Source organism: Phalacrocorax aristotelis, chromosome 7, assembly GCF_949628215.1.
Source record: "Phalacrocorax aristotelis chromosome 7, bGulAri2.1, whole genome shotgun sequence".
NCBI lineage: Eukaryota > Metazoa > Chordata > Aves > Suliformes > Phalacrocoracidae > Phalacrocorax > Phalacrocorax aristotelis.
Genome location: NC_134282.1, coordinates 505,698 through 533,387, shown reverse-complemented (window position 1 = coordinate 533,387; position 27,690 = coordinate 505,698). Strand labels below are relative to the sequence as shown.

Here is a 27,690-nt window from a genome sequence, read left to right as displayed (position 1 = left end):
GACTTGTTGCTGCTGTTAGTGTGCTAATAAAATTTAATATAAATAACTTTTTTCTTTACAAGACTCAAAATAATTTTCATTTCCATTTTCAGACGCTCTATGACAGTGTGTACCTGACTTTGTACAATATCTGTTTCACTTCCTTGCCTGTCCTCATATACAGTCTTTTTGAACAGCATGTGCACCCGCATGTATTACAGAGTAAACCTGTGCTCTATCGGTACGTATATCTTGCATGCATTGTCATAGTAGCACATCACCATCCCTGGTGGTATTTCAAAGATGGACATGGTTTAGTGGTGGACTTGGCGGTGTTAGGTTTACGGTTGGACTTGACATTAGAGGTGTTTTCCAACCTAAATGATTCTGTGATTCTGTCATTTAGAACAACAGTGGCATCTGCAGAAGTCTGACCTTGCTCTTATGCATTCCGACAGCATTTTTATCTGTAATTTATGCAACTTTTAGTAACTATCTTGATGAGGAAGAACTGCAACTACATATTTTTCATCCTAAAAGGTAGTGCATATGAGTATTTTAAGAGAAGCATCTTTTTATGTCAGTCACATTGAAGAAAATTGAGCGCTTGGTCAGCTTACATGATTGACAGCCACCTCCTCCATTACATGTAGAAGGTGAAAAATCACTCAAACATACAAATGAAAAACTAAGACGCTGTGGCTAGGGGAATCGCCACAGAAAATGCTTTACTAAGTGGGGTAGTGATTTCCCGTAGAATTAGGTGTCCTCCCAGTGGTAGCCTGTTGCATTGCATACTGCTTTTTGGAGAAAAAGTATGTATTTTTGTAAAAAAAGACATCTCTCAGATGTTTCTCTTTTCCTAAAGGTCTCTTAAGCAGAACAAGGGGCAAGTTTCAGATGAGGCTTTTTCTTCCTCTTGCAATTCCACCTCCAGGAAGAACAACTCTAGTTTATGCTATTCTGAATGTGACCCGTTAGAGAAACCCCTGCCACTGGTGATCCCTGCATAATGCAGAGGCAAATGACAAGAGCTCGGAGTTCTTTTTTTGCCCATGACTTATGCATTTTTTTTCATATGTCAGCATTTGTTAAATGTATCTTGGTGCTGTTGAAAGTTACATTTATTCAAAGCAGTACCAGTCATGCAATGTGAATAGCTGATGGGTTATATAAAGGCAATCTGAAATCCAAAGTCTGTTTTATTTCTGCAGAGACATCAGTAAAAATGCCCATCTGGGGTTTAAACCATTTCTTTACTGGACCATCTTGGGCTTCTTTCATGCCTTTGTTTTCTTTTACGGCTCGTATCTTCTAATGGGAGAAGACACTTCTCTGCTGGGAAATGGCCAGGTACAATATCGTAGGAACTATTCTGCCACATTTTTAGTTACTTTTCTTAATGTTTTGTTGAAATATCCTCTTGTGTTAGAAAAATCTAAGATTTTCTTTTTATGAACTACCAAAGATACTTTGCCAATATTAGTGTGTGCTCTCAAGAGTAATATTTCTTAGTGTGGCAACTGTAAGACAGTGTCAAAAAGCATATGTCTGTGAAGAACATATCTCTCAAGACAATAAATGTATTATGGTTGTCTTAAACTTTGTTTTGTTTTGTATGCTGTCTTTGTCAAAATCATATGTTATAACTTCAGTAAAGGAGAATTTATAGATTCTGTGATTCTGTGAAAACTCATTTTGAATTGGACTTAACTGCACTGCCAAACAACGGCAACAACAATTTAGAACAATTAGATACTGTTTTTTCTCTCATAAAACTATTACAGGTAGCAATGCAAAAACACATTTGCCTCTCTCATGCCATTCTTACTACTGACATAAAGTGCTTGCTGGTTCTCGTGTAGCGCTTGGTAGAGTTGCACGTTATGGCACAAGGTACAAAAATAGCATCACGCTGTATTCGCAGTGGTCACCTGGTGACAGGGCGTGGGCATGAGCTCAGGAAGTTTAGCCAAAAAAAGGGCTTTCTATATAATGATGAACAGGTAATTGGCCAGAATTGTCTCAAGTGACTAAAATCAGTGTGTGAGAACTGGTGGTTAGCATCCCTGCAGAGAAAGGAGCAATAAAGGGGGAGTGGTGCAGCTAGCTGGAGTGCCTGTTTCATCATGAGCTGTTCAATAAGAACGTTAAAATAGTGCTTTACACTAAAATGACTCTTACAACTGAGGTATGAGTGCGTCCTCTCTTGGCATTTGTTACAAGCTGTGTGACTTTGAAGTTCTTGTGAATTGGTAAAGGACCTTCAGTGCTTTTCTAATGAGGTAATTTTACACTGAATCAGTGCATTTCTGTGCCTCTGTGTTAGCTGTCAAAGCACCTCACCTCAAAATTGCTTAGTAAACATCTGCAAGGCAAGAACAGACTTCTTTCATTTTATTTAGTAACAAATGTTTAGTTTGGGGACTGGTTATATTCTATAAGTCTAGACCGGTGTGTCTACAATGCAGACTTCATGGAGAAGGTTCATTTAATGGTTTCTTGCATAAATTAACCTCAAGATTTTTATTAATATAGTTAGTGAACGAGCATACTGGAAAGAAAGCTTTCAGATGCTCTTTGGCTTCTCACATTTTCTGTTATGCAACTTAAAAAAAAAAAAAGTCTTAGAATTTGTTTGGAGTTACTCTCTGCCTCTCTGTTTGCTAAAAGGTGGTTATTGGAACTGGTAGAACTGTGTGTTGCAGTAAAATATCTACGGTGAATGAAGTATGTTGCAAACTGCATGTGTGACTGAAAAAGCCAAAGTTAAGGGCAAGACATACTCGTGTACTGCTGAAGTGCTTTCTCGTAAGAAGTTCTCAAGAAGCGATCGCTTTGGGTGAACGTACAACACAGGGTACTGTCGGTGCAAGGCCTCCCGTTTTCATTCCAAGTTGTCAGTTTGGAGCAAAGCAGAATAGAAAAGATTGTAAATAACGTGTTAATGGTGATGGTTTGTTAGGCTTACCTCAACGCATTGTGCAACAACTTGATCTTTTAGTTCTTTTTTTCTCCCCCCCCTTTTCATGCTGTGCATGTCGTCAGATATTGAAACCTAAAAGGCAAATGGTAAGAGTTTAGAAGAGGAGAAGATACAAAATATTGTATCTGTTACTTCACAGGATTAAAGGATGCAGCATCCACACGTAAATGTGTTCAAAAATAAAATGGTGGCAAGAACGTGTTCACGTTTTGCATTCTAACTCTGTGACCATTGAGAGCAGTGTTACAGCAAAGACACTTTCTTTCACAGGTAACTCAGGAGCAGTAGTCTTAATTTTACTTCAAGATTATTATTGTAGCACTAACAGCAAGCATGTTGCTTGTTTAAACATGGCTATCAGTGTGAAAAATAAATAGAAGGCTCCAGAAGACATGTTGTAACAGAGATCTGTAAAACTATCAGTAAATCCAGACTCATGGCTGCCTCAATTTTATACCTTGGGTAAAGATGAGAAAAACAGTTGAGATCTATCATCAGGCTGTTGGGATGGTTTTTTGGCAGAGCTCTGTAACAAGCACTACAACTGTGTAAATCCCAGTTTCATGCCTCTGTACTGTACTAACAAACCAACTCTAGGATGACCTGTGCCTGTCTGCATGTGGTACCTTTTTCCCTGCTTGCCTAGTTCGCTGCCAGTAAATACCGAGTTGAGGGTTTGGTCATTGTTCAGTATGTCGGTGCCAAAACCAGCCACAAAACAGCACTGCCTTCAGTTTCAGCACCCAGACTGCTTACGAGAGCAGAGCAGTTAGACCTCTTGTAGAATGGCAGCGTGTGTCTGAGTAGCATGTGTGTAGATAGATTACAAACCCAGCATCCCTGCCTGGTTGTTCGAGCTGAGATTTTATTGTTGTAGGACTTGTTCAGAGTTTTGATGGTTTAATTTACATGGGCAAGAGAATACAAAAGTGATGAATAACAGTGTTTTAGAATTGAAGCTTAATTTTGTGTTTATTAGCCTTGAAACAAAGTGTCTTTTCCTTAGAATTTTCTTTGAAAAATACAATGGCACCATTATTTTTGAATTGTAAAATTGTGCTTGGGGTAAAAAGTGAACTTTCAGGTAATGCTGCACGTTGAAAGTGACCTGGAAACATTTAAAATCAGTGTTTTGCTCATACATTGAAGTGAATATCTTCCACCCAATATTTGCTTTCTATTGGATGCTTATACTTGGTTAAATTGCTATCTTAATTTTCCTATCATTTCATGTTACTGTTGTGGACTTTCTTCATATTTCATGTAGCCTTTGTGGTGGTTTGTTGTGAACCAAGAAGGAAGATGACTTGTTAATTTGCTCTTACCATAAGCTGTATTTTTTTTTCTAGTAGTTTATGTTGTATCCTTCTTGCTTTTTCATAGTATTAGTTGTTACAAGTTTATGTCCACAGACTTGTTTCGTTAGTATAGCTGACTCGAGAAGAATCTAACTTACCATGAATGCTCTTAACTGATTGGTTTTTTTTCTTCCATGATTTTTACCTTGCCATTTTCTTAGATGTTTGGAAACTGGACATTTGGTACTTTGGTCTTCACCGTTATGGTTATAACCGTTACGATGAAGGTATGATATACTAATTGCTCCCTGGTTTTGGGTATATGGGCAAATATGTAATAGAGCAATAATTTAAAATTGATTCAAAAGTTATACAGAAGTAGTTGATTCTTGAGGAATCCAGACAAGTGATTTTTATGTTTTATTTCAATGTTGTTAAAGTTTTTCTTTGTAGTTTTTGCATGTTACAATAATATTTAGTGTTGGAGCTGGAAGTTCATAAGTACATCCAGACCAGTATTTGTTAACTTCTGTGAAGTGGGGGGAAAAAGGAAGTTCACTGAAGTTTTTCCTTTGTTTTAGATGGCACTAGAAACTCACTTCTGGACATGGATAAACCATTTTGTTACTTGGGGATCCATTGTATTTTATTTCATATTCTCCTTGTTTTATGGGGGAATTATCTGGTGAGTGACTTTTCCCCCTCCCCCTCCCCCACCCTTTCTATAGCACATATGATAGGTGAAGGTATGAAGAAACATTGACGTATTATGTTCTACCATGTTGCTCTAAATTATGTGATAGGTGTCGGAAAATACACTTTTAAAGCTAGAGTGGCCGCTCGCTTTTGGTGATTATTTTAGAAGTTTGAGCAATGCTGCTAAGCTGTCCTGTGCTCGAGGACAGAAATTACTTGTCTCTGACAGCCTGTGACTATAAAGGCATTTTTGTTTTTAAAAAATAGCTGTTCCCAAAGGTGCTGTGTAATAGGTAAATGTTTGCAACAGAAGACGCTGGGGATTGAGTCACTAAGGAGGCGTGTTTTTGCTTGTATTGGGGTCTTGGAGGGATAGGATGGTGACTGATTTCCTGCAACACAATTTAACGCTAAACCAGAACGTTTCCCTCCAAAGTTTGGTACCCTCCTTCGCCAGAGTTTCTTTGCAGGTCAGTTCCAACAGATTGCTAGACTTCTCATGGACACCATGAATTGTAGCTGCATCCTGAGAGATGTGCTGCTTGATGTAAAATAAGATACACTTGAGCCTGCCTGTGCTGTACTTCTGTCTCTAGAAGTTCCTTTTAGTAATTGCCACTTCTTTTAACTTTTCAGGCCATTTTTACATACCCAGGACATGTACTTTGTATTTGTTCAGCTGTTGTCAAGTGGTTCTGCTTGGTTTGCCATAATCCTCATAGTAGTCGCTTGTTTGTTTCTTGATGTCGTGAAGAAAGTGCTGTACAGACATCTACAACCAACAAGTACTGAAAAAGCTCAGGTAATGTTATGCCTTTGTATCCAACTTGATCAATAGTTAAAAGAACACGTTTGTTAAAATCTGTGTTGTAAACTAACTACTTTCCTGTGATATTTAATTATCCTCTTACATTGCTGTCATGTTTAATGCGTAAAAGTGTTCTTATTTCAAAAGATATTTTTCTGATTTAAAACTAGAAGAACGAGGGCACCGTTTTACGAGGAAATAACATCTGTTTGTCACGGATATTAACAACAGTAAAATTATTTATAAAGGGGTCCTTCTGTCTGTTGCATCTCAGCTTGCAACTGTACGAGAGGATCATGCTACACGTTTTTGTACTGCATTAAAGATGGTAACTTACTCTCATTTTTGTCTCGGTATGAGAAGCTCTCTCCTCAACTGTAAGAATTCTTAAAATGTGATGAAAACAATATTTTTAAAATTACTTTAGTAGGACTTGTTTTAATTAGCGTTTCTTAAATCTTGATTATATCATATGCCATGTATTTGATTGTGTAATTAAAGATAATTGCCGGTGTGGCTTTTTCTTAAATTCATAGAAGAGGCGTAAAGATACACTGTGATAACAGAATCTCCCTTTTTCCTGACATAGGCTATAAAAACTCCTTGAAATCATTCTGTTGAAAATAAGCTGTCTTTTAGGTAAATATCTCATCCATACTTGAGTGTTTACTTCTTTTTAGTGACAGTTATTGAGAGGCTATCCTGACCCATTGTTTTAATAGTTACTGTCTCTGGTTTCAGTCTCCAGCGTTTTATCTTTTTGTACCTTTTCTGCTAAACCGAAAAGCCTTCTATTAACAATTTTTTTGTTATATTCAGTTAGGTTTGTGATCCAGCTAATTTTCTCACTGATAAGTAGTTTGGACTTGCACCTCTTGTCCAAAAGGTTGTTTTCCAGTCTTTAAACATTCTTGTGTTTCTCCTGTAATCTTCACCATTCGTCAAGCTAGTCTTGAACTTGGGATTTCACCAGTGGACACAATACTGCAGCACAGTGTACATCGATGCCAGCTATGGAAAAAAATTATTCCCCCAGCTGTATTCAGTTTGCAGAATAATATACATCAATATCTGTTATCTTCGGCACCTTTTTCTCATCTGCAAGTGACTGTGTTGGTTTCTTCCAGGTCACTGATGAGTGGTCAAATAGCATAGGGCCCAAAAAAAAGTGAAAGTGACTGAAGAATCCAGTTGACGAAGATATCCCATATACAGTTATGTTCTGAAACCTGTCAGCGGTTTTTAGTCCATTTGTGTGCCATACTGCTTTTGCAGTGTCCCAGTGTTTTAATTCAAATTACACTGAGCTGTGTGCCATACAGAGCTCCTAAGTGCATTACATCAATACTGTTACCTTTGCATCTAACCCTGTAGTCACTTTGATGTAAGCGCGTGTTTGTTTACTTAGATTATATTACCCTTCTGATTTGTGTGTTTGAAAAAATCCATTCTCTTAATTTGCCTAGGATCAACGTCATGTAGACAAGCCTATTGCTAGCCAGAATATCCCATTAGTCCCTTTTCGAAACCAGAATATTAGCTGCTTTTTTCCAATCTTGGAATTTAGTAGCTAAAAGCCAAGGGAAATAACCACTACCTTTCAGAAGAATGTGGCACTAGACCCAATAAGACCCTTGACTGCATGTTATTGCACTCTTTTGGATTAAACAGTCTTGATTTAGAAATTCTGTAGGTAATGATAGTTACTTTTTTTCCTTCAAAAATGAGTGGGAATATTTATTGAACACTTCCCTTTTCCTTCCTTCCTGTACATCAGCTGTTTCTATTTCAGCGTATCGGTATGGTTATCGAGGTTTCTCATGTTCCTAAAGGGCTTGAATTAAAAGTAGAAAAGCCCATAGCTTTTTTTTTTTCCCTAGCTTTATCTACATACCTCTTGTTGTATTCTCTTGCTTTCTGAATCAGTTCTAAAGAACTTCTGGGTTCAGTTTGCTCCCACTGCAGTTGTGTCGTCAAGGGCACAGTCGGACTTCTTATTTTTAGGATAGAATCTTGATGAATGTCTTAACAGTCTTCCTGTTGTTATAGCTTGATTCATAGCCATGGGACTTGGGTTTGTGCATCTCTATTAGTCATCTTCCCCCGCCCCCCCCCCCCCCCCCCCCCCTCTTTCCCTTCTACTTTGCCATTTGACAGTGTCAGCATTAGGGTCTATGTTTGCCAAAATACTGTCTTTCTGAAAACACTTAATGCCTGATATTGCAAAGTTGAGGTATCAACCAGAAATGCTTCAGCAGCCATTCAGTGGTTTCTCTGGGTGTCTGATAATGAAATCATAGTTTAAAACGTACTTGTGAAAAGGTGACACCTGTTTGTTGCTCTCATGAGGTTCAAACTGTTGAGATTTTCCCACTCTTATTTTTAATGGGACGATCAGCCCCACTGAATCTCATCAGCTATTCTTGTAGTGAGGAAATAGACATAAGTGAAGATGAACAGATGGCCAACTTAATACATTTATTGTCAAAAAGTGACAGAATGCTTCTTCCATGATTGTACCTCACTAGACTTATTTAAAATTTCTAGTAAATATTTTTCTTTCTGTTTCAAAGCAGAGGAGAGGGCTGACTCTCAGAATGAGTTTGGAGAGTGCCTTTGTCCTAAAAGCAATTTTCCATGAAAGTCATTCAAAGAGTGATTATGGAACTTTGCATCTTGCCCTTTTAAATGCATTTTTCACGGTGTAGGTGCACCCTCTGTATAACCGAGTATTTTTCATTGTAGGACTAAGTATATTTGCATATTGAGGGAGAGAAAAAGTTTAATTTACAGTTACTAAGTTTTTATTAGGCCGAGATAAATTGTTACATGAACTAGTTACTAATTTTTTAATCACAGCCATTTAAGTTATTTTTGTCTGACCCGCATCACTTAAATTCTAAAATATTCCCAGGAGCAGTGAGCAAAACACAGGTTTCTCAGCTGAAAATGCTTGCCCCTGTTGTTTTAATCTTCCAGAAACTAAGAGCACACTAGTTGTGCAAGTTACCCAATTTAGTGCTCTGAATTCACTGTATCTGTAGGCATCTGCCTTACTCTACTGAGTATATAAGCAACTTAGTTTTATATCTTTTATTTAGTATAAGGTCATAGCATCAACAGTCAATCTGTCTCTCATCAGTTGGATGTTACATGAAGCTAATTTATTCATAAGACAGCAAATAAATTTAACTGGTATGAGAGAGAAACACTTGAGAAATTCTGCTAAAGAGAAATGTTTAAATGTAAATATTGTTCTGTGTCACAACCACCTAAAAAATAAAATCTGTCCTGTTTGGGAAAGTCAGTATATTAAAATGTTGACAGGCAAGCACGAGTTGACTTTTACAGAGGGATGAGTTTGGTTAACTCTGCCTTCCTTAATGCTCTTAGGGTACATGTGTATAATTTCTTTCTGTGTTCCAAGTGTTTTTTGCTGGCCTTAAAGAAAATCCATGGTATTTTGTTTGACTTTAGTCTGTTGACCTGAAGTAGCTTCTGGGTAACTTCTGACTATAGGTCTGTTACAGAATAATATAGGAGCAAGTGGACAGTAAGGTAAATCTGAATCAAAATGTAAAGCTTTGGGTAAATATAAATCACAGCATTGTTGAGGGCAGAAGGTAGTACTGAATAAAGATGTCTGGTAAAACACAGATGTAAAAGCGTTTAGGCCTTTTTTCTCAGTGTGAAAGCTAAGGTACGCTTAAGGATGGTCCTACCAAACAATAATTGGCTGTGATGATCCCAGGAGCTGTCCTGAAGGTACCAGGCTTGTGTTCTGTATATGATGTGTATTCCACTTAAATAACAATGTCTTGTCCTGTGTCTTTCTCTTGGAAAACTACTGCTGCTACTTACTGACATGTATGTTCCACCCCTTCTCTGTCCAATTGTAGATGTACTCCAACAGAGTTGCTTTAAGCGACGAGTTCATCGCACTGCAGCCATTGTCCAGGGCAAGGAATCAGCTGAGCAAAATTAGGTAGAGTAGGATGGACAGTTCCTCATCAACTCTTATGCATGCTGGAGGTGAACTAACCAGTGCTGAGAGAGATGGGAAGAGGCATGAATATTAGTGGGTTGAGAGGGCAACACCTGTAGTGCAGATACATTCAGTTTGATTATTTCTTGGCTTTGCTCTGTGTTTTTGAGCCAAATGCTTCTCTGAAGTAGCATGCATTCGACGTGCTTTTTTTTAGGAAAAAAACATCCCTAGCATGACACACAACCTTCAGAATACAGATCTAGCTCTTCTTGCATCCATTTTTAAATAATCATGGTTTCTAGCATGGTTATAATGCTTTTAATTTCTTTATCATCAAAATTAACAGTGCTTTTTGCATGTTGGATAATTTCATCTTCATAAGGCCGTGACAGGAAGGTCCGTAAATTTCAGGCAGCAATTTCTTGCGTGTTGTTTTCCCATTTTAATTTGCTTTCGGTTGCGTTGAAAGGGCAGAAAACGTTTTAAGTTCGGGTGCGTACATATACTTGTGCAGCTAAGGCTTTTTGTGTTTGTTTTTATGCATCTATAAAGTGAGTGTTGTTTGTTTTCAATGTGTATGGACACATATTCCTAAAGGCATTTGGCTGCAAAGTCCTAGAAAATTATTCCAAAAAGATCAAAGCGTACATGTGTCTGTGTAGGTGAACCATTATGACTCTGAAACTTCAAATGCACCGAGTTCAGTACATGAAATGCTATCAAATGCTGCTTCTCATTTGTAAGACCAAAAACTTAATATGTATAAATAATGTCTCAACCTGTTTGATGTTTTATCCCACCTGTACCTGCTTCTGTATTTTATAGCAAGAATTAATGCAAAGAACTGATTCCCTTTAAATACTACTTAAGGTGACTATGTTGTTTAAAAACATGCAAGTAGGTGCTAGGAGAACCAACCAGACTACATTTTTGAGACCTAATTGCTGTATGTTTGGCTGAGGGAAAATAGGAGGCAGGAAGCTGGCGTTGTAAATGATTAGCAGAGAATTTTTAGTGGTTAATTGAAACAGATGATACAAGTCCTTTGGGGGGGAGGGAAGAGGAAAGCTTTGTATTTCTGCTGAGAGTGTGCTGTACCATTGCAAGGCAAAACTTGAAAGGGCTATTGTGTTTAGCTGTTAGTTGTTCCCCTGCGAAACATGTCAGCTTAGATTTCCAAATACCCCAGGGAGGTAGCGTGGGGGTGTTTTTTGTTTTAAATTCAGCACTTACTAGCTTTGAAACAGGCAAACTGCAGCGTGCCTCTTGATTTTTTTCAGTCAATTTAGCAATATATTGGGGAGATGCCTCTGCAAAAGCTTTTACAAGTTAGCTTTTAAAATTCTTGGTTTATTAGCGTAATGTAAGTTACCTTTTTAAAACTTCGGATGTATATATTTCTAGCAAACATCTGTTTTCTCAATGAATTATTAAAGTGAATTACCTGTTGCATCATATCTATACCAAAGGTTTTATAACAAAAGAATCTGTTATACTTTCCAAAACTTAAACACTTTTTAAGGGTTATGCAACTGGATGGTGAAAGAAAAAATACAGCTGTCTAGGAATGCAGCAGTGCAGTTACTAAAACACTAAAAACAGGAGAATGCTAACTTGAGGGGATTTTCTTCATGTTACACTTAGGGAAGGGGTTGAAAAAAAAGGGAACTTTGTTTTGTCCATGAGTAACAAATTATTATGCAAATCAAATTCTCTCATATGTCAGAATTTCTGCACCTGCGTGTCTAACAGTAAGCTACCTGAAGCACAAGCACTGAGTGCCTTATGCTATGTGGTTAAAGCTGTAAAGTGCAACAAGAAAGAAACAAGGATTCAGGTTTCTCCAGTTCTCTATTTGTAGTCTTTGCATGAAGTTTGGAAGCTATCCTGTGGGTTCTTCCCTAAAACAGTGAAAAGGAAAATCAGTTAATAGAGGGAAACTACTCACTTCACTCTAGTAAATAAAAGCTAATTTGGAGTGAAGACCGTGGGTTAGTTTCTGTGGTGTTCAGGGCAGCTGTTTTCCAAAAGCAGTATAGCAGAGAAAGCAAGGAAAGCCGTAGGAACATGAAACAAACCAGCTGCTTGGTGAATGTAGGTGTAAGCAGCTAATTCTGTCACCTCATTTGTACCCACCCACCCTGCAACTGCATCCTGTGGCTGCAGAATGCACGCGGATTGATGAACAGGTTTTGGCGGTTTTTTGTTGTTAAATATATATTAAAATCCTCAGGAGGAGTATACTGCCAGGTTAAACTGAGTTACACCTTGTTCTGCAAACGTGCCTACTGTTCTGTTGATATACAAAAGGAGAACACCTTTACGAATGCAAGTTAAAAGATAAGCATTGTGTTATCAAAAGGCTCAGGTTTGTTATGCACGTTTTTGATACACAGTGAAGAGCTTTGAGGGGAGTCTTAGGTGTCTGTGTGACTCCTGCAAGTCAGAAATGCAGCCTTGTGTGCGTTAAACTGTTAAAGCTCTTACCTCTGAACTTTGCTGTCACTTTTGTAGCCTCGGATGAAGAGGAAATCAGGCAGCGCAGGTTCGGCGCAGGCTTTGCGCTTAACTGGAGACTGGCTGAGGAGTGCTTTCCTCTGTAGCTGTTCCTCCGGTTCTCGGAACATCTGCAATAGGGTGCTAACTGGGCCCCACTCTGTCTCACTTCAGTGTTTTCTTTGTAAACACAGTCTTACGTATAATATATACACATGCATCTCTGTGCTTTGAGAACTGTCAGAAATCTTAAGCCACATGAGAAGTGTTGCTCTGACAGGTGTTGTCATCCTACTTACCGAGGGGATTAACTATGTTTATGGAGTTTTTACTCTTGGACAGTGTGTTACAACTGCACGCAATACTAGGGAAATGTAAAACACAAAAAAGGCTTTTATTTACAGGGGCTGCTGTCAGTGCATAACGTTACATCTGGGACTCTCAAACTGTAGCATTTGCCTTAGCACAGCCAAGACCCTGTTCTTTCCCATCTACAGGCCCATGAGTCTGTTGTTGCCTTGTTTTCCCTTCATCTCTGTACAAATCTGCTTTCTTTAGCTGTGTCCAGAGCTCCAGACTCCTGGTCCTGGCTTTATGGGCTTCATTACTTGTCTGTATTTTTTCCTCTTGATACTGTTTCGTAGGATTCCCCTCCTAATAGCTTTCATACCTGATCCAGCCCAGCTCTGTAGAGGTTGAGAAGAGACAGGTTTCTGCTCCTTTTACTGCAAATGTTTTGTGTAAGGAAGGTATAATTTCCAAGACAACTATTCAAGTGCCAACACACATTCGCACTAGTGGAGTACACCAGAACATCTTAATATGCTAAACTTTGAACACGAGTAATCTCTTCCTTTCTAGGTTTGTATATTGTGTTAGCATAGTGTGGTGCTGATCTGTTAGCTAATCCACTGAATCTACTGCAGGAAGAGGGAATAAATGGGAGAAGAATAGACTATTTCAGACTTACCTTCAGTCACAAAAGTGCACGTATTTACTTACCTGAAGATACTTTTGTCTAATGACTTTGAAATAGTGAAATAATTTGACATTTGTACACTTATTTGACTCAGAGATGAAGAATAGAAAAACGTTGAAAAAGTAATGGCCAATGAAGTTGTTAGATATCAACATTCATGTATTTTCTTCTAAAATTATAAATCTAATGGTTTGAGCTTTGGGTATATAGTGTATGAAGGGTTAAAGAAAGTGAGCTTTACAATAGGAAGCAAGTTTTATCTGAATCGTGGAGTAATATAAACCATCTGATATATTTTATGAAACGTCCGTGTGTCATCAGACATGTTGGCAGCTAGGACCTGGGCTCAGGAAAATACGCTGCAGTCCTCTTAACTTGATGTATGGGATTACATTTCCTGTTCATCAAAGTCCTAACTGTGTATTTCAGTGTGATTAAATGTTTAGTTGAAATGTCTGTCTTGTGGCATAAGTCAAACGAACGGAAATGGTCCTTTCTATTAGAAGGGGGAAAACAAAACTCTAAAATCTGAAACCAAAATCTGAAAATTTTAAATAGATTTCAAATTTGTTGGGCTTTTCCCTTTTGTAGTCTATGATGTGCAAAAAGACCGACCACTTCTAATACTTGTGCACTGATAAACCGTGCTTGATCCACTGATTAACTTGAACAAATTGCCTTTTGCATAGGTCATATGTAAATATGCCTTGCTCTCTTAAGAGCAGATCTGTAAAATGAAAGCTCATATAAAAATGGTAACTGTTTTAAAGCAATGCAAGCATGGTGCTTTATAAGATTTGTTGCTTTTCTGTCCTTCTAGATGGAAGAAGATAAGGGTTCAGTCAGCTCAGCATGTGACTTTGCTGAAAGCAGGCACAGAGGGGAGGACAATAGGCAACTGCTAGATCCGTCTAGCCTACCCGACAGTTCTTACGTTCACTAGGTAGTACTCCCACTCTACCCTAATGCGTGTGTGTGTAATATATTTATGTATATCATCTACAGACAGTCACGGAGCCATCTACAAAATACCCATATTTTGGTATCTACAGGAAAATTTGCATCATAGTATGTGGGTTTGATTTTTTCCTTATCAAGCTGAATCATTCTTTAATTCTGCACTTCAGTTGCTTTTTGATTTATCATGTGAAATGGGCCATTATCATACAGAGTATTATGTTTATTGTGATCCTGGATCTTACCTTATGAAAATACTTTATTTGCAGCCCAAATATGAATAATATCGGGTATTTCTCTATACTTGTTTTTTTAAAGCATTGTCTCTAATGCCTTTTGTTTTCTGAGGGTTTGTTTCAGGTCCTCAGAGACCATTATGCTTTATTGCCTTACCATGCCAGGTTCTACTTTACAAAACTATGGTCATAATTGTCTGCAACAGAGAGAAAAGTGACAAAGGGGACGCTTTAGCATAATATAAGTATCTTCCTTCTATGTAGTGGATATAAATATAAAAATCCATGTTCACCAGGCAGAGATTCACAATATAACTACACATTAACTTTAATTTATTTTTATATTGTCCTTAATGCTCTCCCAGTATTACTTTACACTTAACTGTGAGTTTGATAAAACATAAATGTTGTTTCCAGGCTTATGTAAGGTCACATTTGCAGGTTTTTTTAATGGAAAAATTAATATTACCCTTCTTAAAACTGTGGTTCAAGCGTGATCCTAGCTTTTTGTGAGTATCTGACTTGAGAAGAACAAAGATTTTAGCGAAGAGACATCAGCCCTCCAAAATCCAGAGCTGAGGCTTCACTCCTTGGAAGCTGGTTTGGGTTAGTCTTGGTTCCTCTTTCTGTCAGTCTTTGAATAGTATCTAGGACTGCCAGCTCTCGGGTCAGCAGATTCCAGGGAAAACAAATGTCTGGTCCATCTAATCCTACATACAGCCGCTCTAATACAACCTTTCACAGTAACTTTAAAGGTATTACTTGGTCTGCTTCAAGATAAAGGATGGGCTAAATACTCCTTCTGAAATCCTAAGTGTAGGAATGTTGGGAGTTTGTTTCGTATTGCTGTGAACACAGCTGTGAAGATCACTGCATATGCAGCAGGGAGCTTGCTTCCTGACTTCCTAATAGGAATTCCTTCTGCTCTGTGTGATTTCTTCTCTGATACACTGAGCGCAGTATCAGGTGGCTGTGAGGGTCATATTTGCTAGTACTGCAATGCTGCAGATCGTGCTGTTCCTAATTGTGGTGTCTTCTGTGATAGTACAGTTGTGACCAGATGTGATGGCCATCAAATAAGGGTGGTCGGGACCGCAAGTTCTGTTGAGGTGTGTTTTCACTTGGTTTGCTTTAACTAAAGCTCCGTCCAGACCTTGTCAGTTGCAATGCTTCTGCTCCTGTCTCTCAGGTATTTACAGAGGTTTGTTGTCATAGTAATTGTTCACTTTGTGTCCAGAAGTCCTCCCAAATGAGTGCGAGTTGGTCAGAATTGTGTTCTGCCTGCAGTTGCTCGTGGCCTCTGAGGTGCAGCAGCTGAATCAAGGGTTTCATTTGGTAATGCTTTCTCTAAGTTGGTACAACTGCTAACTGACAGTCTGGTAAGCATCACGTTAAGTGGTGTGACGAGAAGCTCTGGAGGGACCGTGGGGAATGCAGAACGGAGCTGAGGAAGGGACAGGCCTAGGAGAAGATGCATGGAAACACCAGCTCTGCCTGTGTGCTCCCTTCTCGTCCTACCAGTTGGGATTTCCTGCCTCTTGGATTTCCAAATGCCTCTTGTTTCTGGTAGCTGTCTCTTCTTTGTAGTATAGGAATCTGTCCAGTTGCCTCTTTTGGGGGATTAGGAAGGAGTGTGTCCACTCATAGGAAACCATTCCGTAGGAAACGCTGAGGTTCTTTGCTTTCCTTTGCAGCGTTTGGCAAAAATTAGGGTCGGAAACCAAAGTCTTTAGCCAACAGCCAGAGAGACCTTTGGTCAGACAGTGAGAAGTTGGGGGAAGCTCTTAAGTGAGCTGTGTCCTGTCATAGACTAAGATGCCTCCTCCCAGATTTCTTTATTCGCTGGTGTCCGAGAGTGAGGTGAGGATAATGGATGCTTAGATTTAGCCTGTGTATTCGGCATTTGTTTGCCAGGATGCTCTCATGCAGAGATTCAAACTAAATTAAAAAGCATCCCCACACTCCACAGTTTTTACTTCCTTTTGGAAAGGATACTGAAGTCAGTTTTGGGTATTCTCTCTCGAGCAGTATTAGATTTCAGTTAGATTTTAGTTACACTGCGGTTGATTAGTATGCAGGAGCACGCTGATAGATGGTACGTAACTTAAACCCATACATCTCTCTCTTACTACTTTCATGTTGTTTGGGTCTTTTTCACCTACAAAGAACGAACAGTAGAAAGTTTATTACGCTAATGTTGAATTACTCTTCATGCTGGCATGAACGTGACTGAACCTTTCTAACATCAGCCTGGTTTGCATTTAGATAAAAGATGTTCACAAAATCCAGAATGTGCCTTTGTTCCTTACCAAGCCAAGGGTATCTGTGGTATCTGGGTAGATTTCCCTTAAAATAGGGCAGACCTGCAGCTTGTATAAATTGTTGTACCTCTGCTGAGGTTAACCAAGGCATCACAGCTTAAACTGCATGGTGCTCTGCTCCAGAGATCAGTTACAGCTGTAACACAGACAACTGCTAAACAATGTGTTTCCAACACGAAGCAGAGATGGTGCTAAATGACTTCCATATGCTCACCGAGGCTGTATTCAAACCTTGGGAGGATCAAATTTTAGCCTACCATTTCCCTTCCTAAGGTCTATAATGTTATTCATCACTGTAGTTCTCCTATAAAAATTGAAAAATATTCAACACTCTAAGAAAACCTGCTTTTCCTAAGTGTTTTCTGATAACATCTTCAGTGCTAGAATCTGAGTACTGACTTTTTTATTTCCTCCTTCCAGCTTACTGAGGCAGGTTCAGGTATCAACTGCTTGGACTCCTTGTGCTGCTTCTCAGATGGGGAAACAGCATGCACATCTGTTAGAAGAATGCTGGAACGACTAATGGGAAGATGTAGTCCAACCCGGGTCAACAGGTGTGGCATTTCTCTCAATAGCCTTTGCTGCAGACGATTCTCCTATAAACTGGAACCTGATGAGCCTGCAGCAATAGATGTCTAGCAAACCAGCTGCAGGTTTTGCTTATTTAAGTAGGAAATGCAACTCTTTATCGTACTTTTTTCATCCTAAAAGATGAGTTTCTTGTTTCTTTTTGAGTGCTTTCTTTTGGGATGGGGAGGAGGCAAACAGTTTTCAAAAGCTTTCTGTTAAAACGTTTAGTTTGGCTTAGTACAAGTTCTTGTGTTGTATGTATCATAACGTCTCAATTTGTATATTCTTCTCTTTAGAAAATCAAGCCTTGCTGCTGGTTTTGGTCTACTTTTTATGATTTTTTTTTTTGCCTTCACAAATCAGGAGTTGTTTGTAAAGTCGAAAGACTTCCCTTTGGTTCTTGATGTACAACCTCCAAATATTTACCTTGGAGCTTGCGTTACTCCTGAAGATATACAAAAGGCTCGCATTCCCCCCTTAAGTATAACTTCATTGTTAGAAGGAGAGTCTTTAAATCTTTCAGCCATTGATTGATATGAAGATGAAATATTTTTGTAGTATAACTTTTATAATCTATTTCTAAAATCAGAGTAATTGACAGAACAGAGCCTTCAGGTTCTAAGAATTTTAAATTTTTTTTTTTTCAGTTGTAGAAGGTTTATTGTCAAGATCATGTGTGCCATTCCAAAGTACGTGCTAAATCTTTTTCCTTCACAAACCTCGGTGGGATAAAAGCACGTTAGTGTAATCAAATGCATCTAAGGAGCAATACTGCTCTTGCAGTCAGCATAACTGTGAGAAAAGCTCTTACTAAACCTGCTAACGTGCCATCTCCCTATTTCCAAATAAAGAGGGATAGCTGACAAACATGGAAATATTTGGGGGTAGAAATAAAAATAGTCTTTTGTACATCGTAATCTCTCAGTCCCTGAATGATATCGTGGTCCTTTGCTGGTGAAAAGGCAAACCTGAAAAAGTTGCCCTTCACATGTTTTCAAGGAAACTCATTTTGTATTTGAACAACTTTGTCTCTCTTGGTTAAAGGTTGCGATATCATTCATTCGGTATAAAATCTTGTGTGGGTGATTTTCACTGACAAGCCTTGTCAGTTCTGGTTCTGCCTTTTGGCATTGACTTGGTCTGTAGTACCTCTCTGTTTTGATCTCCTGTGTTGGACACGGTGTCCGTGGTTTTGTTCATTCTCTCTTCTGGCTTGCATATGAAATTTATTCGATGTTTCTACAAATCTAGGGTATGATTATGCAAAATGTTCCATTCCATATGACAAATGAACTGTTATGATTAAGTACATTTTATTTCAAACTCTTGCTGTATAGAAAGCGGGCATGATGTACAAAATAAACAATTTAATAGAATTTTTAATCTACAAGGTGAGCATTTAATTGGTCTAAAAATCAGCATTTTGGTAGCAGATGCTCTAAGTTTTTTGGGTTTTCCCTCCCACCCCCCCTCTCTGTAAAACTGCTTTCCAAGTGAGGAACTTCTCATTCTACTTTTTTTGGTTTTTTTCATTTATTGTTACCCAATTAGGGCAGACTTTTAGTTAACATTTGCCTTAGTAATGTGTAGCCTAACAAGGTAGGTATTCCGTGTTTTATTTTGTGCAATGCATTTACATTGTTTTACAATTTCTGCTTTCTTTCACTCAATTTTTCTTAAAGAACTCAAAAATATTTATTGATGATAACTCATATCTGACAGAATATTAAACACTTCTTGAAGACTGCTTTTTTCAGGTTTCTTGTCTGCTTACCTCATGTAATTTTCAGGTGAAGCTCCATTGAGCTGAATAATGTTAGAGGTGTTAGATGACAGAAGTTAGTATTCTGTTTAACGAATATGCAAAACTATCTTGGTGCTACACTAAGGGCTTCAAGTTCTGTAGTTTTTGCTTCTGCCTCTGGTTGAAATTACTTTGAACCGTCTTCTAGTTTCGCTTAAATTTATGTACAGTACAACTAGAAAAGGCACTATTTTCAGTCTTGCTTTCTTCAATGACTTCAGTTCCCTCCACTCAGCATTGAAACTTAAAATCTAGTCTGAAAGTCAAGGTGCTAGGACTGGTTTTTCCCCTACGCTTTCCTGGTAATATGTGAAATTCTTAGTACTTGAAAAAAAATTAACAAATTTTTTAAAACACATGAGGCAGTTAAAAAAGTTGTGAAATGCTGAAGATACAGTTAAGAAGTCTATTTGGTGATTTTTAAAAATGCTTGTAAAATTGTTTAGCTTTGTTCATGAGCTCGAGCTGCTTTGATTTTTACCTAAGGCTGGTATCTTCAGAAGAATGCACAATCCTGAACAGGATGGTCTTCTGTGGACTCGTGCTTTATAAAACAGCTTCTTATTCAACCAGGAGGTAGCTGCAAATTATTTTTGCTGAATGAAGTGATGCACTTAAATATGTTTTCTGAGAGAGTGCTGTAGAATGAAGGGCACTAGTCAAAATAATGTTGCTGCAGCTAGCTAGTGTTTTATTCTGTCAAATATGATATTCTGTCAAATACGATAACTGAACATGAAATCAGACGTGGTGTCAAATTTTGCTAGAAACTTTGAATCAAAGCTGTACAAATGCTTGGAGTAGCGGATCACAGGAATATAGTCTCTTGTACTTAACTGCTTGTAAAATGGATTCAAGAAGTATTTTCCATAGTGTTGCTCACCAGCTAGAATATAAAATGTCTGTTGTCATGTGATAAAATGCATTCTTGTTTGTCCCATTAAGTTGTCTGTCAACTTGTCGGTTGCTCAAGTATTGAGAATGCTGGATCACATATATTCTTGTATAGTAGGCTTCATTACGGAGTTGTTCGCGTCTCCCATTAGTGGTACTCGTGTCTAGGCATCGCATGTAAAAACTCAGAGAAACAGCAGATTTCTGACAGAGGCAAATTTGGAGGATAAGTTCATTATAGTCTCATTCCCTGCCTTCCAGCCTCCTATTTTTCAGCTTTTCACATAAAGTGCTATAGTATTGCTCATCCAAGAACAGTGTTTCTTTCTCAGTAGTAATCTGTCCTGAAGAGAAGGACATTGCCAGATCCCCTCTGAAGGCGAAGCTGTGACATGCTAGGTAGTTTGCCTTGAGTTTTAACTTAAATTTAACAGGAAGCGATGAAATTCGTGGCTGTAGATAGGTTTTGCCTACCCATTAGAACACCAGCTCCCTGGGTCACCACAGTTAGCTGGGTACACCACAAGGCTTTACTAGAATGACCTTAGGCTATATCAAACTGCAGTGTTCCCAGTCCCTCGACTTACACGTGCAGCCTTCAGATTCCCCTTGAGGCACAATGTTAAAAGTTCAGTTGTAAAACTGGCAAATAAACCTCAAGTCATTTTAGTTCATGGTGATGAAAATACCTGTAGCTGTGAGTAAACTTTGCCAGAAAGGTAACCATAGAATTGTTAATTACATAGCTGGCATGATTAATTGCCGTATATTTTGAAAGGTTCGAATGAATTGCAGGAGCCTACATGAAATTAATAGCGTTACATTTGCCTGATAACACTTCTATCTTTTGCTTTCATAGACTGTTCTCCTCAGCTCTAGATTATTAAGTTCCCAGTCAGCCAAACTTCTCTTTTATTGTTACTTTAGATCATGGAGTTCATCGGATCCCTTCTATGCCAACGACAGAAGCATCTTGACTCTCTCCACAATGGACTCGCCCACTTGTTAACAGGGACATTTGTAAATGCCGTGTGGAAGCCATGAGGTGCTCACACACCTGTAGTAGGTTCTGAAGCGAGTTCAGTGCTGCGTCCCTGCCCTAGAAAAGCCTAGCATGACTTCTCGGTGCAAACGGTGGCTTGTCTTGTGGCCTAGCGCATGTCATCTGGACAGTAATCGCGTCCAGTATTTTTGCCTAATTGTATTCACAAATTGCTATATAATTTTTATTTGTAAGGAATGCTTCTTTACCTCCGACTGTTTCATCTTTTAGGTTACCGTATGAGCAGATTGGAACCCTGCATTTGATACTTGAGATGTCGCTATAGGTGCAGCGGCAAAATCTTTCTCCCCCCAACTCTGAGTGATCCAGTAGAACTGAATTTGCACAACAGAACTTCTAAAAGTTGCGGTTTTTTTCATGATGACCCATCACCTTAAATACACGCATTAATTTTCAGCTGTCTCTTACAGGTGCTGTCTTAGCAGTTTGCAAATCAATTGGATAGTTGCTATATTCTATAAACAATCAGTTTAGTAATTTTTGAGCATTAAATACAATTTGAATATTTATGCAGGTGTATGAATGGTAAAATATTAGTCATTGCTTTGAAAAACACGTAACTTCTACAAATCAATAATTTGGAATAATAAGGGATATAACAGGCCACTGTTCTCTTAAAGTATAATTCAGAAGCGAGTCATCTCTTACGTCCTCTGTGTCTTGTTAACAATTCCTGATCTCGACATGGGAAAAATGTGTAAGAATTGGTGGCTTCTGCAGAAGTCTCGCTAGCATACATTTTTTTTTTGAATTGTTAATCCTTTTAAAGTTGGGGACTCTTTGCATGTCTTATTCTTTTTCATGTATTTATATTTGGTCATGTTGTACTTTGAAGATACAATTAATGGTTAATTATCTTCATATATCTGAAGGATCTGAGACATTGATGGCAATGTTTTGATACCTAAGTATGCCAATAAAACCAAATTGCACAGACGGAGCGTTGAATGGTACATCTTGCAGATACACCTGTTGCCCCTGTACGAACATGCCTGCATGTCTGGGGCTGGGTGGCAATATTTGCAGGTTCATTCAGCTGGGATGGCTAAAACTATTGGTTGTCTTTAGGTGTGGGAGATAAAATGGAGCATTGCCTTCAGTACGGAAATCTTTATGGCTAGAAGTTGGTAAAATGCTGCTGCTTCTGGACCCGTGTTTGGGAATCCAGTTGGAAGTCAGCCTCTGCCACTGAAGCCCCATCAATAACTGAAAGACAGTTAAAGATGTAAAGCTGCATATTAAAATAATCTCCAGGTGGAATAAACAGTAAATCAAATACAGACTGAAATAACACCTACAAGAACTTCTTCAATGAAGAGGTGGTTAAGCGCAGGATTTGGGCAAAACCAGTATTAGCTGCTCTCACCCTGCCTCCACAGGTTTCCACTGTTGGCTGAAGTGCTGCCGCCCAGGGTAGTTACAGGGCAAGTTACTTTGAATTTCATAATTCAGGCAGATGCATTTTACCCTCCTGGTGTGAGAGCTCAGTGGGGCCTGGGCTGCCGCCAGGGGAGCATATCCTGCTTGTTAGGGACATCCCAAATTCTCCCAACGTCAGTGAGCGCCAGGAGACGAACAAAGTGCTCCAGAGGCTGACTTTCCTTCTATCAAATGCTTTGGGTGTTCCTTACCTATAAACAGCTCTGCTGTTCTTGTTCATGACTTCAGCGGTATTCTCAGTTCTCCTCTGGGACTTTATTTTTGCATTAATGGCTGGAGGCTTCACTAAACTGAAGGCTGCAGATACTGTGGGATTTTCAAGATCTTATTGTTCAGGACCACGCTTGTGTAGTAAAGAAACTGACACTGCAGCCTTGATTTGAAACTTGTGGTGACTGGAACATGCAGTACAGGAGGGCCTTGTTCCACTGGCACACATGAAGACCAGGTCACACCTTGATTAAGAAGCTCTAAAAGATAATTATGAAACAGAAGAAACAAAATCAAAATATAGGAAATTTTCCTTTTTAAATAAGCACTTAATTCAGTGTCCATAGTTCACATTAATATCGTGCCTTCAAATGTGTAAGTGCAGTGAAGCTTAAGCTTGAAAACTTCGGTTGTACACTAGAGCCCCCCGCTGAGTGTCCAGATGATGAAGAATCGCTGAAAATATTAACTCGTGACTCATCTGACTGCATAGTTTGAAACCTGGTTGCTACAGGGAGATGCAGTAAACTGATTGTCATCTCTCCAGTCCCTAAAAACTTTTATCCACACATGCAGTAGTAACAAAATACACTTGGGTTTCACCATCATATATATAATAAATTTGTTTTTAAAATAATGATTTTCATAGTAGTTTCTCATTCTAATAGTCTTCTCAGGGCCGTGGATATCTAGGGACTAAAGAATTTTTTGAAATGTTCTAACCAGATATCTGCTGTTTAGCTGTATCATTTATGTCTAGATCAGCACTTCACGTCTCAGAAGTCCTTGTTTGTCCATGTCAGCCATAGCATTCTCATCATCCAGTCTGTTCGTGTGACCGTGTAACCTCATTCATCTGTGTGGCCACTGCGAGTCACGTCGACACATAAACCGTGGCTGATTTCGTAGAGGGCAGAGGCTTTGATGTACAGCCCTGCTCCAAGCATTTGGATTGGCTCAGCTCCGTACGCTGTAGGCATACGCTATGTCGTCCGGCCCCTACCACACAAATACGTTAATTCTATTTGCACAAAAGAAGCATAGGCCAATATTTGAAGAATAACTTACGTTCATTATGTGTTTCCTTAAAACCTTCCGTGTCCTCTTCTCCCTTCCCCCACTTTCCCTTTCCCTAGCGTTTGTAAGGTTACCGAAGAAACATGCATGTAAACAATTCAGGAAGAACTTAAGAATCCATCTGTCTGCCAAGGTATATTTTTCTATTTGCAGTAGCTCTAAATCAGTAAGTTCTCATTTAGTAACACCCTAGAATGGGTTTGCATAAGACCAGCCATTTTGGCCTGACAAGTATTTTGGATGGAAGCGGTGACTCTGTTTTTGTACTGATGTCACACGTATTTAGCGTTGCTTCTATTCAAGGAAGAAAAATGGAGTGTAGTTCTCTGACAGCTGAAGCGTACGACCCCCTTCACTGTGCATTGGGTACAGTGCAGAATTCTTCATGAGGAAGGCTGAACAAAATACAGCTAATTCAGTGTAACGCGGGCATTCATCTCCGTTTTAGAGTGTGAATGGGTGAGGCGGAATGTGCCATAGAGGGGAAATGTTTTAGATTTACCTCTTAGCCTTGAACACCATGATGTATTGCAGAAAAGCCTATAGTAGATGTTCATAGTTAAAAGAAAGAGGAGTGGTGTTTAGTCACTTTACTATGCAGCGGCTCTGAAGATGCACCTTCTCCATAACCACCTTCAGAATGCGCTGGCGTTCTCAGCAGGTTTTAGTTCTTGTTCTGTGAAGAATAGGGATTTTGGTACATCATAGAAAAAAAACCCCATAGTTTTAGTTGCCAAGCTTACACTTTTTGAAGGGTGCAGTGGAAAAGACAGAGTGGGAAGATGCTCTGAAGTGTTTCACAAACTAAAATGTAAATAGTCTGCTTAAAATATTCAGTATATTTCTTAAGGTTATGGGGAGGAGGAACAGAAAAAAAAATGCAAAGGAAGGACTGTTGAAAATTTTGGCTTTACATTTTCAGAATGATTTATTGTGTTTCTAGTGCAAAAGCTGATTCGAGGAAAAGATTATGCACCTTAGAATGCGTATTAGGCAACTTGTAATTTCATACTGAAAACCTTTGGTAATACTTTCAAATTTTTTTATGACAGTATAACTTCTATATTAGAAAAAACCATTTTCTAGTGTGAGAAATGGCTCAAAGTCGTAGTCTAAATTGTTTTTAATAGTTTTTATCTAGTAGTTCTGTACTGCTGTTTGTTAGTGATTTTGGTGCAATTCAGTCTTCAAAAGTGTTCAATCACCACGTGCTTCTGAACCATTTATTTTGAGCGTCTCTCTTTCTTGGTGTGCGATGAGACCCAATAACTGTTGTCACTGCCTTGTTACACAGACACCATTGTTTTAAAGGGGTTTTATTCCTGGAGCTGGGTGACCTGTTCAGGATGGGCTAATTTTAACCTCTTCTCTGTTCCGAAATTTTTTACCAGTTAAAAGACTTTCTCCTTTGCAGATCTGGGTGGTTTTCTGTGAATGTTTTTGTTGTTAGTTGTTTTGTATGCTCTGTTTGCTTCCAGTGGCATGATTTGTCTGTTTTCTGCTCTCTCGGAATGACTCAATTTATAACAGGAGGAAGGCTTGGATGCTCGTCGCTGCATCGACTCTTGCCATCCATTGTCGTAGAAGCACATTTGCATTGGTATTTGCAAGGCTTCTGCTTTCCATAGAGTAATTTTCCCCCCCTTCAGCTGAATACTGCTCATAGAGGTGTTAAATAACTCAACAGCGAGACCTTGTGTGCTGCCCAAGCTTCTGTGGCACTTCGAAGCAGTCCCTTACTCCAGCTGTTACCCTGCTATGCGCCTGTCTTTCTTACGATAAGTACATACGAGTGTCACCACTATAGATACAGCTTCTGTGTTGTTTCCAGTTTGTATAAATGCATCGACGCGAATAAACCAGGAGGGACCATGGTCTAAAGCCAGCTACACGTAAGACGGAAAAAGAAGAAATACAGTGCTGTGTGACACAAAGTATGACTTGTCTGGAAGAAGCCCTGACGTGCCCCACACGTGCCTGTGGTGTATATTGATTGGCTCCTCAGCAGTTTTAAAGGAAATAATTTCATACATCAGTAGGGTCTCAACCTCTTTACATGGCAATAGGAAAAAGATAATCCATGGGGCCTATAGTTTAGGAAGTGGAAAATGGTTAAAAATGAGACTCACTTGCAGGCATAAATAAGATACCGTTACTGCAGCCAAGAGTATACTTTTACATGTCCCAGTTATGATCCATGAGAGATTTCAGGTCCTACGCATACAAAAGTAACAAATCTAGACTTTTGTTTGTCACTGAAGAGTGACCAAGTTCTGCATTCGGAAACCTTGAATGATACAATCTCTGTAAGCAGTACCTTTTACAGATGTTAATTCTTAGACAAAGAAGGGGCATTGACAACTGGAAACTGTAGCAATAATTAGTACAAAGAATTTTGGACCTCTGACACTGTGGCTGCCTCATGTTATTTTTGATTCTCTGACAGCGAGTCAGCGTGCTTGCTTATTGTACAGCTTGGTCAGTAGAAGTTGTTTTAAAAATGGTTTATGAAAATTATATTTATTAAACAAAACTTTCACTTCTAGCTGAGTCATTGTTTTAATTACGTGTTAGAGGAAAATACACCAGTGGCTGCTCCACGTGCCCGGGAGCATTCGGCAGCAAGGCTGAAGACAGGTTCCCAGCAGGCGTGCCCATACACTACCCATATACGTGCGTGCAGCGCCACCACCACGGCTTGAGGACAGACCCTTGAGCATTGACATGAGCATGTATAGCCTCACCTTGCTGCCTTCTCTGGCTGGGGAGAAGTCTACAACGGGAAGGGGAAACACCTAAACAAAGCCAACTTTACCCATCCAGCCCTGTCTGCACAGAGGAGGTGTCCTTCCAGCAGCTGAGCGTGGTCAGTCACGCACTTCAGCGCCCCGGGGCCTGCCAGGCACTTTCCTGTTCCTAAGACAATGTACAGCCTCATCATTCTGATGCCTGCTAGGTGTCCTTTGAGTGCTTCAAGGCAGGAAGGCTTGAACCTTCATACTCTGAAGCCACAGAATTGCGTTTAGGGAAGAGCCAGTTATCATTTTGTGCAGAACAGTCAAATTACAGAGAACTGGTTTTTAAGTTGAGACCTTGAAGACAAGTTAGTGGAAGACCTTCCAGAAGCAGGAAGTTGATATTTCTTTTTTATACCAGTTTAAGTGTCCAGATGTGGGTTTGAGTTGCTGCCAGGAGCAAAACCTTAGTGCTAAGGCATGCAGATAGTTGTACATGCTGGTACGACAACAGTCAGCAAAGTATTACGGAGCTAAGGCCTATTTCTGATAGATGAGTTTATAATTGCATCAAGTATTTCACAGTACAGTCGACGCCTCGTGCGCAGAGGGCTGAATGGCACCACAGTGAAAACCAAGCAGCATCAGTGTACCATACCCAAATAAAGCTACAGACTTCTGGCAACATCATTTAAATAAATTGTGAATGACAAAAGTTTATTAAATGCTTTCTTAAAAATCATACCTTTTTTAAATAGGGATTTCTCAGTAGGGGGTTCATTGTAAAACAGTTTTGAAGGAAGTCATAAGTTAGTAAGACGTAACAGGTTCATCAATAAAAGAAGTCACTTATGTACGGCAGGATCCAGCCAGACATAAACAACTGCACCGTGTGTGGCGTCTTCCTCCACGTGCCAGGGAACGTCTAATGCGGTGTAGCTGGATGAGATCAGCTCCCTTTTGCACTGCTAAATATTCCAGAATAAGCAGGCGGCAAGGTGTTGCAGCAGCTCTTAGATGCCCCCCCACCCCCTCCAGAAAAGACTTACCAATAAAGTGTAGTTTATGCAGAAGTATTCCATACATTACACACACACACCCGCCCCCACCTGCTTAAACGCACATTCTGTAAAAAAGTCTTACAAATAATACA

The 27,690-nt window shown here is 39.2% G+C and overlaps 1 protein-coding gene across 5 annotated transcripts in view; it reads left to right on the top strand.

Moving 5' to 3' along the window:
- ATP11B (ATPase phospholipid transporting 11B (putative)) overlaps positions 1 to 22,011 on the top strand; it is a 67,538-nt gene extending 45,527 nt beyond the window's left edge. Inside the window, exons 24-31 of one of the 5 annotated variants that reach the window (XR_012661431.1) lie at positions 93 to 220; positions 1,194 to 1,332; positions 4,485 to 4,550; positions 4,845 to 4,948; positions 5,596 to 5,761; positions 14,051 to 14,173; positions 17,165 to 17,298; positions 20,940 to 22,011. Coding sequence is in view for 4 of the 5 variants with exons in the window: in XM_075098397.1 (XP_074954498.1) it covers positions 93 to 220; positions 1,194 to 1,332; positions 4,485 to 4,550; positions 4,845 to 4,948; positions 5,596 to 5,761; positions 17,165 to 17,383 (822 nt within the window). In the remaining variant the exon portion in view is untranslated. Of the gene's footprint in view, positions 1 to 92; positions 221 to 1,193; positions 1,333 to 4,484; positions 4,551 to 4,844; positions 4,949 to 5,595; positions 5,762 to 9,666; positions 9,753 to 14,050; positions 14,174 to 17,164; positions 19,064 to 20,939 lie in introns of those variants that run through there. The other 4 variants (XM_075098399.1, XM_075098398.1, XM_075098400.1 and 1 more) reach the window with 4 other exon arrangements.
- Positions 22,012 to 27,690: the final 5,679 nt, after the last annotated feature.